Source organism: Harpia harpyja, unplaced genomic scaffold (assembly GCF_026419915.1).
Source record: "Harpia harpyja isolate bHarHar1 unplaced genomic scaffold, bHarHar1 primary haplotype scaffold_55, whole genome shotgun sequence".
In the NCBI taxonomy this organism is placed as follows: domain Eukaryota; kingdom Metazoa; phylum Chordata; class Aves; order Accipitriformes; family Accipitridae; genus Harpia; species Harpia harpyja.
This window is the reverse complement of record NW_026293415.1, coordinates 1,047,940-1,061,410: the sequence shown is the minus strand read 5'-3', so window position 1 is coordinate 1,061,410 and position 13,471 is coordinate 1,047,940. Positions and strand designations below refer to the sequence as shown.

Here is a 13,471-nt window from a genome sequence, read left to right as displayed (position 1 = left end):
AGGAGAGAGACAGGGTCTTTGCAGAGACCCCGTGAAGGAGAGATGCCAAGTGCTGTGGAGCAGGGAAGGAGGGATGGCTGGAGACCACCCCAAAGAAGCACTGAATGGAGAGTCCTGTCCAGGGGAAGGCTGGGGGCTTGCAGTGCAAGAGGAAGGCTCGTTCTAACCTGCAGATCTGCAGCTACAGTGCATGGGCAGTGCTCTGGCAAGAGGTGAAGGAGCAAGGAGGGCCAGGGCAGGCTGGAAGAAGGCAGGCAGGCAGTGTCTGCAAAAATCTACAGGAGAAAATCATTGATGAAGCCCGGGGTTGAACCAGGGACCTTTAGATCTTCAGTCTAACGCTCTCCCAGCTGAGCTACTTCAGCCCTGCCCCAGCAGCCCTTGTTCCAGTTCCACCCCTGCCAGGCCACAGGCTGACACTCACATGAAGAGAGCTCCTTGGGGACATTCCCAGGGAAAAGCTGTGCCCAGCGCCGGGCAGAGGGGACCTGGCCTCTCCCTGCCTCCATGGCCAGGTAGACTCCAGGTGTGGGGTGGGTGCCAGCTTACAGTGGGAGTGCCAAGATATGTGTGGGGCCTCAGTTACAAAGGTGAGTGGTGAAGGCAAGTGGGCAGGCCAGACACACGCAGCTGCCAAAGCTGAAGGTGGAAGAAGGGTGGGGTTGGTGGAACTACTACCTCTCTCCACAAATGATTCACAAAGTGTCTGATTCCAGATTGGTTTGGGCTCTTTTTGTTTGTTTGTTTGTTTAGGGTGGGATTTCTTGGTTTGTTCTTTTTGTTTGTTTTGTTCTGTTGTTTTGTTTTTAATATCATTATTATTATCACTATGGCTGTTATTACTGTCATTCGTGGTTATTATGTTAATACACAAATGTTTGGATTTGTGTCACTTCAACGGAGGCATGAACCTACTTTGTCTCACCTGGTTCCCTCATAAAAGTGTCTAAGAGTGGCTCAGAGCTGGCCTCTTTCATAGCATCTCTGTAATTATATGGGATGCCCGCGGTGCACTGCTTTCGGGCGAGGCTCGTTCCACAAAGATGCCTGAGGAACTGCACCTCTGAAGTTCCTCTTCCTCCATGTTTTCTGGAGTAAAAAGCTCCAGGTTTGAAGCCTTTTAAAGACATAGGACTGGATTTAGGAGTCACCATTCAGTGTCTGGTGACAGGTAAGGTGATGAGTATAATTGAGGGATGTACCCAGGGCTTTCCCACAGGTGATGTTGAAGACAGCCATCCTCTAGGAGGGGCATCTGGAGCTGCCTGGAGAGCATGGTGATTGCCCAGTGTCAGCATGTTCCTGGGGTTGTGTGGAGATGGAAGTGGTCTTCAAAAGTGGGGTTCAGGACCTAAAGTGCAGGTGTGGTGGGTTGACCCTGGCTGGACACCAGGTGCCCACCAAAGCCGTTCTATCACTCCCCCTCCTCAGCTGGACAGGGGAGAGAAAATATAACAAAGGGGTTGTGGGTCGAGATAAGGACAGGAGAGATCACTCACCAATTACAGTCATGGGCAAAAACAGACTCAGCTTGGGGAAAATTAACTCAATTTATTACAAATCAACCAGAGTAGGGTAATAAGAAATGAAACTAAATCTCAGAACACCTTCCCTGCACCCCTCCCTTCTTCCCAGGCACAACTTCACTCCCGGATTCTCTACCAACCCCCGCAATGGCGCAGGGGGACGGGGAATGGGGTTAATGATCAGTTCATCATACGTTATTTTCTGCCACTTCATCATCCTCAGGGGCAGGACTCATCACACTCTTCCCCTGCTCCAGCGTGGGGTCCCTCCCACGGGAGACAGTCCTCCACAAACTTCTCCAATGTGGGTCCTTCCCACAGGCTGCAGTTCTTCACAAACTGCTCCAGCTCTTCACGAACTGCTCCAGCATGGGTCCTTTCCATGGTGTGCAGTCCTTCAGGAGCACACTGCTCCAGCGTGGGTCCCCCACGGAGTCACAAGTCCTGCCAGAAAAGCTGCTCCGTGGGCTCCTCTCTCCACAGATCCGCAGGTCCTGCCAGGGGCCTGCTCCAGCTCGGGGTTCCCACGGGGTCACAGCTTCCTTTGGGAAAACACCTGCTCCGGCGTGGGGTCCTCCACGGGCTGCAGGGGGATATCTGCTCCACCGTGGACCTCCATGGTCTGCAGGGGGACAATCTGCCTCACCATGGTCTTCACCACAGGCTGCAGGGGAATCTCTGCTCCGGTGCCTGGAGCATCTCCTCCCCCTCCTTCTTCACTGACCTTGGTGTCTGCAAGGTTGTTTCTCTTACATGTTCTCACTCCTCTCTCCGGCTGCCATTTCTGTCTGTCCCAACTTTTTTTCCTTCTTAAAAATGTTATCACAGAGGCATTACCGCTATCGCTGATTGGCTCGGCCTTGGCCGGCAGTGGGTCTGTCTTAGAGCCGGCTGGTATTGGCTCTGTCGGACACAGGGGAAGCTTCCAGCAGCTTCTCACAGAAGCCACCGCTGTAACGCCCCCTGTTACCAAAACCTTGCCACACAATACAGCAGGGCATGTTCAGACCTCCTCTGGGCACACTTCTGTTCCATCCCCACCTGCCTACAGCAGGAATTCCCACGAAGGGAAACACTAGTCCAGGTGTGGCCACACCAATGCTCCCTGGAGAGGGATGAAAACTCCAGATGTCTGGGTGGCCACGCTCATCCTACTACATTCACCTAACCAGCTGGCTTTGTTCACGGTGAGTGCTCACCACTAGCCTGTATGGTGTCCCTTCTAGTGCCCAGGCCATTCTCCTGAGGGTCACTGCTCACCCACTCAGGTTCCAGTTGCCTCTGGTTTATGGGGTTATGCTTCCCCCAGTGCAGGACCAGTCACTTCTTGTAAAACTTAAGAGGTTTCTGTTGGTTGACTCCCAGAGTTTGTTTCTCAAGGTGCCCCTGGACTGAAGTTCCATTTTATCCACTCTTAATGTTTGCATGGAGGTGGCTCACCCTGGTTGTGGTGAGCCATCACCACAAGAGAACGGCATGAGGAGTTGCAGGGCACTACAATAAAAAGAGTTACTGGTTTTGTACTGTGTGAGAGACTGAAAGAGTTAATGTCTCAAACATTGTGGTGGGGCAAGTTCTGCTCAAAGACAAAGCCTGCACAGCAAGGAAACAAGGTGAAAAGCCCATCAGCTCAGGCATCAGCAACAGGAGGGAGAGGGCCTGCTGGAGGGTGTTCAGCTCCCTGTTCTGATAAGCTGTTCTGATACAAAGATCAAACAATGGCCACATCTGCAGGGAAGGAGTAGTTACTCCACAAATGACCCCCAAGCCCAAAGGCTCAAAAACTGCTCATTAACCTGATGAGTTCTGGTGCCCGCCCGAAGGAGGGACAAGGATGATAAAAGGACAGAAACTGAAGCCCCGGGTGGGCAAGCCCACCGGGACGGGACCCCTCGGCTGACTGAACCAACGCTGGACCCAGGACGGGTGAAATCTTTCTCTCTTCCTTTTTCTCTCTCTGTCTTCTTCTCTCTTTCCTTTTCCACAATCCCTACATCTCATCCGTTTCAAGACATAAACCATTGACCAAGTCTGAGACTAAGAGTGGATCCAGCTGCCCCTGGGCCCTTCTCTGAGGAGGAGTCTAGAAAGCAAGGGGGTCTGCTCTGAACCTCAGGACTCAATGGGAGGGATCTCCTTATTCCCTCAATTGATGTATATGGTTACCCTGGGTTACATCGGTTTACAGAAATAGCCTTATGCCAATTCCTGTTGTGGGAAACCCGGCCACCTCCTACCATGCCTCCCCAGTTCAGTTTGCTTCTGTCAGGAATAAAATCTTTAACTGATCGTTTGGTGTCCTTTCACCTAAATTTAGCCCAAGGGAATTTTGACTCCCTGGTCTGTCCAGTCTGGGTGGTGACACAGGGGAACCTGCTGAGAAACAGGCTGAAGGTATCCCTGATGTTCCCTCCCTCAGCTGGGGAGAGACACTTCTTTCCAGAAATAAAATTCTGCTCTCAGAGACAATGTTACATCTATATGCCAACTTTTGGGTCTTATAATTAGACAGGATACCCTTAGAGTGAAAGGCAGGGATCTCCCTTACTCCTGCTGAGGGAAGGGATCCATGGGTCAATGGAGGGGGTCAAGGGATGTCAGGGAGACACAAGGGGATGACAGATAGCTTTAGCAAATCCTTACAATCATGTCTGAGCCCAGAAATGGAAAGGGTTGATGTCTGTGTGTGGATGAAGAAGAAGAGGAAGATTGTCCTGGGAAGATGGCAGGAAGGAAGGCCCTTCCACTGCAAACAGGAATGATAGAGACTTTTCCATCTGGTGTGCATGGCTCAGCCTGGCAGAAGGGCAATGCCCACTGCTGGGGGTGAAAGTGCTCAGTAATGCCCCACGAGCTGACAGGATCTCTTTTCTTCCTTCACTTCCCACACTTGGATGGACCTCCAGAAAACATCCATGAGCCTGGAGAATGCACAGACCTCCTGGGCTGATGTCCCATCACTGCAGGGGAAGAGGAAGGGTTTCTGAGACACAAGGGCATGCAGGGAGAGAGTGGGGGGGTTGTGTGTTAAAGGCAGGAAGATGCCGTGAAAGAGCGGGGAATGGGAGGGTGTCATGCTGTAGTGAAATAGGTTGAGTTTTGATTTTGAGGCAGCAGAAGGAGGATGTGCAGTTTACTGACAGGATGTGGAAATAAATAGAGGATTCAACTGAGCTTGGGGGCTGGGACATCTTGAGTGACTGAGGAGCATTAGCAGGGCTCTGGAAGAAGCTGCACAGGTTATCAAGAATGCACAGCCTTTGGCAAAACCTCAGAAAACCACAGCTTTGTGTTTGAAGGAATAGTCAGTGAGGACAGAAAGTCATCCTTAAAGCTTGGGACATTATGGGGTCAGAGCGAGGTGAGGAAGCAGGAGTGGGGGTTAAAATCTGCAGCGAAAGAGGCACAGGCTTAGAACAGTGTAGGACAGGCTGTGGTGGGGATGGCCCCTTTGTGGGGTCAGGGATACCCCAGCAGAACGGAAATCCTTGTCCGTTTGCCTCTGGCTGCTGACTGTTCCACTGTAGCCCCTGAGAGGACACCAGTTCCTTACAACCCCCACGCTTTGTAGAGCCTGGGAGGAGTCCTATCGCTGTCCTGCACTTGGCATCATCGCACACCCCCACATCTCACTGCTCCCTGCAAGAGTCCTGAGCATGCCGTGAGGGAAAGGATCCCCATTCCTAGGGTATGGGGGTCAGCGCTTGAACATCCTGCTTGATGAAACACATCAAGGCCATTCACAGCTGCCTGCACGGTTGATTTTCAACCTCTAACCAGTGCGTCTGCGTCCCTGCTTCACCAGCCCCCAGGGACAGTCACCTTGTCATCTCATTCCCTCCATGATCGCTTCACTATGGCCCTCAGTGGGACTAAATAACACCTTCAGGAACTTGGAGACGTGCTGCTGACTTGTGCTTCTCTAGAGGCCAGTGAAATCTTCTTTCAGTATCCGCAGTTCAGGAACTTGGGACCAGAGGGCTCATTAACATGCCAAATGCCCTAACAAGCCAAGCCTCTGGGTATAACTTTCCTTCCTTCCTCAGTTCTTACGGGGTTAGTTTAAGAGGTTTCTGGAGTGCAGTCCAAGTGAAAAGTTTCAATACCAAATATCAGTAAGAAACAATTTCATGTTTTTCCACTTCTTATTTTTCTGCTTACACATCAAGGGAAACCAGCAAACTCCAACTGATACTGACCCTCAGCATCTCCTAATGGACTCTGAATATGCAGAGAAGCCAAGACCCTCTATGTCAGACACTCTATGGGCAGTCTTTGTCCCTGCCTCCAACCCCAACACTTCTCTCATCAGCCACCTGGGACTTACAGCACCTTTGCTCAATTCTGAGCTTTCTCCACTACAGTCTGTAGCTGCATGTTTCAGCCCATTGACACCTGCTTCACTTGGAGAACAGGCTGCACACAGACACAGAAGGATGTTTCTTAATTGCCAAAAACCAAAACCAAAGGAAGGTTGGTTCAATAAAAAATAAACCACCCTCCTCTGCTGTGTATTAAGTCCACCTTACCTCATCTGAAGTCTGCTTTCCACAGTGGATGGTCTTAGAGCAATAGAAAACACATTTTTGTGTCAAGCACAGATCCCAAGAACCCCAAAAGACTTCCCTGCCCCAGGCTCTGTTTGTCCATATTCACTCACACTGAGTCACACGCTGAAGTCAGGAGCTCCCTCTATTCACAGAAGGAAGTAAAGAGACAAAGTGAACAAAATGTTATCTTTTGAATAGCCAAATCTGCAGTAAACACAACATATCTGGGTTACAAGAGCATCATCAAGTAGAGTCTGCAGCATCTAGACCCACTCATTTCTCATTCTTCTCCAGCACTGGACACGTCGGGTGCAATTCTCCAGGCTTGCCTTTCTACTCAAGGGAGAAAAATCAGTTGTGTCAACTGAGATGCTTTGGCCTACCCTGCCTGTCCACCAGCTCCTGCTCCAGAAAGGTTCCTGACAGCCCTGGCTCACATTTCCCAGTGCCGTGTGGGGTCTTCAGCTACCCCTGGGAATCTTGGAGGCTGTGGCCATCTCTATGTGGGCAACTGCGTCAACCCCTGAAAGAAGATTTAGGCAGAATTTGAAACATGCAGAAAAGATGTCGTGTAATACGTGTGTAAGTATTCTTTTTGACAACCTTGACACTGACCTGTAAATTCTCATTATTTTTTCACAGGCCGTGGATATGGACCAGTAAGCTGATGACACATTCTCTCCCTCTATGTAAATACATATTTATACATCCAGTCTCTTTGGAATAGTATCATTTGAGTTTGCTCAAGTAGCCCCTGATTTGATTCCTATCCACCTTTGCCTGTTTTCCACCAGAGTCCTGCCTTGAGGCACCAAGGCCTGGGCGACCTTGCTGGTGATAAGAGCACATAAAATCTCTCAGATCTATCTATACATACTCTTACTAAACGTAGGAGTTATCCCATATAATCTTTACTTCTTCTTTATCTGTCCCTGAAGTAATAACAGCTCTTTATGGTGCCCTTGAATTTACTTTCAAGTTTCAACTCAGTGTCGATATAGGTTATTGCCATGCTTGGAGGATGCTGTCCTTGAGGAGCACTGTATGAAGCTCTGCTGCCCGTCAGTGCTGGTGGCCATGAGACCCCACTAAAACTCCCCAGAATAGGCCAAAGTCTGCTCTTCTACTGTCCGGCATCTGCAGTCTTCTATTTTCCTTCCTCAGTGCCCTCAGGAGCTCGGACCTCACTATTTCATTTTCATTACTGAAAAGGCTTTCACTGACCTTCAGTTCCCTGGCCAGCTCTGCCTTGCTGGCAAGTATCAGATCCGGGTTTGCATTACCCTTGTTGGCCCATCTGGCAGCTGTGTGAAGATGTTCCCCGAAGACACTCCAGAAACTGCCTGGACTGTTTGCATGCTGCTGTGTTCCCCTTCCAGAAAATGCCAGGGTCGTTAAAGTCCCCAGTGAGGCCCAGGCTTCTACATCCAGAGACTTCCTTTGGGTGCTTAGAAAAGACCGTGCCCACTTCCTCACCCTGACTGTGGGTTCCTCAACTCCAACCACAATGTCACCTTTACTGGCCCCTCCTCTGACCCTCACTCACAAGGGCTGACCCAACTTCTCACTGGCCCCAGTAAGGAGCTCCATACATCCAAGCAACTTCTTCACTTTGAGGGAACCCCACTCCTGATCCTTCCAGCCTGTCTCTCCTGAGAACTGGTACCCATCCATTGCAGCACCCCAAGCTGTGTCGCTTGTCCCACCATGCCTTGGCAGTTCCTTTATGGATGTCAAAAAGCACAGGCTCCAGCTCATCCTCGTTGCACCCCTGGCTGAGGGCATCATTGCACATTTGGGCTGTAGCACCTCAGCTGTAACACCAGGCCAGGCTCTGACTTGTCTTAGGGAAGCTGGTCCAAGCGTCTAAGACCCCGTGTGTGCAAAGGCTTGGCTTCAGAGCCATGCCGGAGTGGTGGGCGGATGGAAACATAAAGCTGAAACTGGATGCCAAGACAGTGAGCAAACTCTGCTATCCCCAAGGACAGAAAGAAGAAGGGCTGGGAAGGGCAGCCCTGCCAGGGAATGGGGTTTTTGTCAGTGGTGGCTCTGCTGCCCCTGAGGGCCGTAGGTGGAGCTGATGCTGATCTCTAGGAATGACAAGGTGCTACTGACAGGCCCCCTGTGAAAACTGTTGGTCATTTCCTTGACTATGTATTCAAGGGGGTGAGTAAATGTAGGAGGAGAGAAAAAACAGAAGTTTGAAAGTGCAGGCATATGCGTGGTGACCCCAGTGTGATGTTCTTCCTGTCTAAAGAAGGGAGAATTAAAAGGCGATTCTTGTACCACACTCTTTCAGAGAGGAGAAATGTCACTGCTGAAAGAAGCGTCTCTCCCCAGCTGAGGGAGGCAACACCAGTGATTGCTTCAGCCTGTTTTCCAGCAGGTTCCCCTGGCGCCCCAGGGACACTCAGAGGGAGCCCAGAGGGGGCAGAGCAAGTGCTGCCTTGGGCTGGTCCTCTGCTGCTGAGCTGGGCTGGGCTCCTGGGCTGGAGGGAGCTCATGGCAAGCAGGCAGCACTGCAGAGAGACAGCTCTGCCCAGGAGCAGCTCCTCTGCAAAGCGCAGCAGGGCTGAGGGCACTGCCTGCAGGCACCGAGGGGAGAGAAGTGAGGCAGAGAGAGATGTTAAAGGCAGTCTGGGGTGGGAGGACAGAGAAGAGCTCACTTGGAGACAATTTCTCACAGCCCTTGACAGGGTAAGCGTCTTGCTGCAGGGCAATGTAGCTGTGGTTCCTGGAATGATATCCTGAAGCTGGCACATCCCACAGCCTAGCAGATCTCTCAGGAGGACTCTCACAGTTTGTGCAGTGTAGAGAAAAAGGACGCGCTTTGGAGCACAGCTTCCCTGCTGCACCCTCAGAGGGACAGGGCATGTCAGCTGCCTTCACCCGGGGATGGCTGCGGAGTGTGAAGCTGGGTGTGCAGCCAGGGGTGCCCAGGGCTGTCCTTCTGAGCAGGGTCCCTGCACCCCAGGGGGCTGTGTGCTGGGGCAGGGACTCTGCCGCTGGTCAGGGTAAGTACTCTGCCTGCCTGGGGAGCTCTAACAGCAGAGTGGGGAGAAGCTGTGGGTGGAAAAACAACTTGCAGCAGGGCAGGGTCCTTCTGATGACAAGAGGGTGCTGTGTGGGTCAAGGCTGCTCACAGCTCCAGATCATCCCCAAGACATCTCCAAGGGCACTTTTCAAGGGCAAGGTCAAAGCAGGGATTACTATAAACATAAGGAGCTTTCCTGAGTTTGTACATTATGTTTCCTACTCTTGGGGAATTTTCAGGAGAAATGGAAAAGGAGCTGTCATGCTTGAACAAGTCACTGAGACTCCTGAGCTGTAACTCTGAGGGATCAGTCAGTCTGATACGAACCTCCTGAAGTAGAGCACAGGGACTGAGAACAACTGCCTGGCTCTGTTGGTGTCTGGGAGGCGGCATGTACAGCTGGGTAAGGGTAACTCTTTCCTGAGTGCCCGGCTGCCTCTTCCCTTGCCTCTCTGAGCCAGATCCTCACTCTTTTTTTCCTTGTTTCTCCACTAGTCTGTGTTATTGCTACTGTTACCTTGTTCCTGCTGTCAGGCTCTCTGGGGGTGGGAGTTTCAGCTGCAGAGTCACACACTGATCTTGTGGGTCCTCCCATGCAGCTGTGTCCATGGGAACAAGGTTACAGGTGTCCAAGCTCTCCTCCAAGCTGTGGGCAATGCAGCCTGTGTCATTCCCCAGGAAATGACCTGACTCTCCCTTCCTGAGATACCATCATCAGGACACTTGGCTATTTTCTTGGGGTGACCTTCCAAGCTGTGAGCTGCCCTCCAGGATGCAGGTCTGTCCCATAGCGTCTTGGTGTTACCTGAATGCCCCATGCAAAAGCACAGAGTCACCACGACTGAGGAAATGCTGCTGGGTTTGTGAAATGAACCATGTGTGTCCTTGGCAAGATGTGTGGTGCAGAGACCTTGAGAAAGGGGGAGTCACTTGGTGTTGGACAGTGGGTCTCTCTGCTCTCAGTAGTGCCTGGAGTCTTTTCAGGTTAACATGGGTGTGTGATTACCCCCCGTCTCAGAAAGAAGCAAGCCCAGGGTAGCTGGCAACAAGACAGAGTGACAGACCAGCTCCCCTCGCTCTGCACTGCGGTGCAGGCACTACTCTTTCCCCGCAGGACCCACTTTATTTTCTCTGAGTGCAGCAGAAAAGATGAGGGTTTCTGAAATCCAAGACTATTACCAGGTGAGATGGGGGAGAGTTGTAAAACAACCCCTCTCAGACAATGCTTTGATTGTGGTTTCTTAGCACTGGGAGTGCAGATGTTGACAAACACTTTTATATTAGGAGTGTTTTCATCTGACCAATTCAAACAGCAGAACTAACCCCCTGCCTGACACCATTCCCAGAAACCCATCGCTGCAGAGCAGGGCTGATTCCTTGGCAGGCAGTAGGCAGAGGTCCTGATCCTCATGGCACACTCAGCCAGCACCATCCAGAGCTCCAGCAATGGTGCTCAAAATAGATCTCGTTGAAATGAAAAAGGTGCAGTGAGTATGTAGTGTGAGAAATGTCTTTGATATTACTCAGAGAATAATGCCCTAACTTGTCACTGTCCTTGCCTCCCTGTTCTGTCCTCCACATCCAGAGGCAGCAGATGTCCAACAGCAGCTCCATCACTGAGTTCCTCCTCCTGGCATTTGCAGACACGCGGGAGCTGCAGCTCTTGCACTTCTGGCTCTTCCTGGGCATCTACCTGGCTGCCCTCCTGGCCAACAGCCTCATCATCACCGCGGTAGCCTGTGACCACCGCCTCCACACACCCATGTACTTCTTCCTCCTCAACCTCTCCCTCCTTGACCTGGGATCCATCTCCACCACTGTCCCCAAAGCTATGGCCAACTCCCTCTGGAACACCAGGGCCATCTCCTACCCAGGATGTGCTGCACAGGTGTTTCTGTTAATCTTTTTGATCTCAGCAGAGTATTTTCTTCTCACTGTCATGGCCTATGACCGCTACGTTGCCATCTGCAAACCCCTGCACTACGGGACCCTCCTGGGCAGCAGAGCTTGTGTCCACATGGCAGCAGCTGCCTGGGGCACTGGTTTCCTCTATGCTGTGCTGCACACTGCCAATACATTTTCACTACCCCTCTGCCAAGGCAATGCTGTGGACCAGTTCTTCTGTGAAATCCCCCAGATCCTCAAGCTCGCCTGCTCAGATGCCTACCTCAGGGAAGTTGGGGTACTTGTAGTTGGTGTCTGTTTTGGATTTGGGTGTTTTGTTTTCATTGTGCTGTCCTATGGGCAGATCTTCAGGGCTGTGCTGAGGATCCCCTCTGAGCAGGGACAGCACAAAGCCTTTTCCACCTGCCTCCCTCACCTGGCCGTGGTCTCCTTGTTTTTAACTACTGCCATGTTTGCTTACCTGAAGCCCCCCTCCATCTCCTCCCCATCCCTGGACCTGCTGGTGGCAGTTCTGTACTCGGTGGTGCCTCCAGCCTTGAACCCCCTCATCTACAGCATGAGAAACCATGAGATCAAGGATGCCCTGAGAAAACTCATCACTGGATGCTTTTGAGAAGGAATAAACTGCCTGTTGTCCTTTGCATAGGACTCATAATATATCTCATCACAGGCCCAGCCTCTTCTGGTGTTTCTTGTACGAAGATTTTGGGTTTCATGGCTTCTTTAATTGTTTTGGTTTGGGGTTTTTTTTGCTGTTTTGTTTTATTTTACTTATCTGAATGCTTTCCACAAAGAAATGTCTTTATTCCTCTGGTTTCTAATTCACAATATATCCAGGTTTTTTGTGACCTGGAGGTTGTGCAAATGATGAGCCATACCCTCTGTGAGTTTAAACAAAATAAAGGTCCCTGCAGTGACTTGTTTTTCCAAGTTTCTTCCTCCAAGACCTTCTCTGCAGCTGCAGGGAGCAGTGCCTGTGTGCAGAGGGGAAGAAGAAAAGAGTCCCGCCACAGCAGCACTGCCAGGGAGCACCAGCGCTTGGTCTTTCCCGAGCTGCTCTCTTCCCACTTCCATATTTTCCTTTTGAACCCTTTGGTTGGTGGAAGGCCTGAGTGCTCTTCCAGCATGGTTACAGTCGTGCTGTGTGGCAGGCCTGTGGCCGCAGGCAAGGACAGGCAGTGGGCACTTGTGTGACAGAGCTGGCCTCCATTGCAGCATTTCCATCATACAAGGGGATCTCCTCAGGCCTTGTGCCACAGATGCTCCCCACCCCTGGGGCTCACCCCTCTCCACCCCCGAGGAGCTGCTGTGCCCTTCAGAGGGTCTGGGGCTGTGGGGTGAGTGCCCAGAGCTCTGCAGCACCCTGTGGTGGGCACTGCTGTGGGGCCATGCCAGACTGGGCTGTGCTGGGGAGAGGGCAGGGGAGTTGGAGGGAGGTCAGGGGCAGTGGGGAGAGTTTAGGGGGAGCTGGTCTGGGCTGGAATGTGCCCAGGAGAGAAAAATATCACTGTATAGCTTGCAGTGTGTGACCATGCAGTGTGAGGACTGACACCAGGGGTTCGTTGTGCAGAGGCAGGGCTTGTGGCAAGCATGGAAGACATGCAGGTGCAGGAGAGAGGAGGAGGCTGGTCTGTGCCCTTGGTTGTGTGGACAGACTGCGAAGGTGGCTTGGGGCCTTTATCATCCCAATTTTTGTCCATTTCCATCACTTGCCAGTCATCCCACTGAGACAAGGGGAGTCAAAAGACTCCCAGTAGACATAATAAAGGGGAATGAGAGATGATGTTTAGCACTTACATTGTTGAAATTAGCTGCGGCAGGGACAGTCTTTGATAAGAAGAGCTGGTCCCAAGAACCAGCCAATGAGGCAGAGACAGTTCCTGATAAGAAGCAGGAGCAGGCCCCAAGAGCCAGCTAAGACTGGTCTTGTGGCTTGGGTAAATACCAAGAAACCACTGAGCCTGAGCAAGAAAAGAGGTTACTAGCGGTGACGAAGAGTCATCTATCTTCATCTCTGCGACCACCAGACGACCACCATAAAGAGGCACTGCGCAAGCGCAGTTGAGAGGAGACTATGGAAATGACCTCTCAGAGGTAATTTTATATATGAAGCGGGGAAAGGTCATGCATATGTATAGGCATATTGTGAATATGTAACACTTGACTGTATAAATTTGAAATGAACTGCCGAGTCAGGCGCGCACGACTTTGGTGGGACGAACCCCCGTGCTGCCCAGCGCTGAATGAACATACCTACTTTACAATCTCACTGATTGTGGAGTCTGTTTTCCGCACGTCACCAGGTTTACAGGTTTCCTGTGAGGCCACCTCCATCTTCCTGGTGCTCCAAAGGCTGGTGTGGGGGAAGGGACAGCCCTGCCCAGCCTCTCTCCTTCCCCAGACCCTGGCAGACCCTGGAGCAGAGCTTTCTGCAAAGCCCCACCTGGGACAAGGCT

At 51.6% G+C, this 13,471-nt stretch overlaps 1 protein-coding gene across 1 annotated transcript; it reads left to right on the top strand.

Annotated features, from left to right (window-relative positions):
* The first annotated feature begins 10,704 nt into the window (after nucleotides 1-10,704).
* LOC128138584 (olfactory receptor 14A16-like) lies at nucleotides 10,705-11,628 on the top strand. Its single transcript, XM_052779789.1, has one exon. It carries the CDS (start codon nucleotides 10,705-10,707, stop codon nucleotides 11,626-11,628), a length of 924 nt encoding a protein of 307 aa, XP_052635749.1.
* Nucleotides 11,629-13,471: the final 1,843 nt, after the last annotated feature.

What these genes read in the sequence shown, in the direction of transcription:
- LOC128138584 (XM_052779789.1), top strand. Translation starts at nt 10,705, where the DNA reads ATGTCCAACAGCAGCTCCATCACTGAGTTCCTCCTCCTGGCATTTGCA.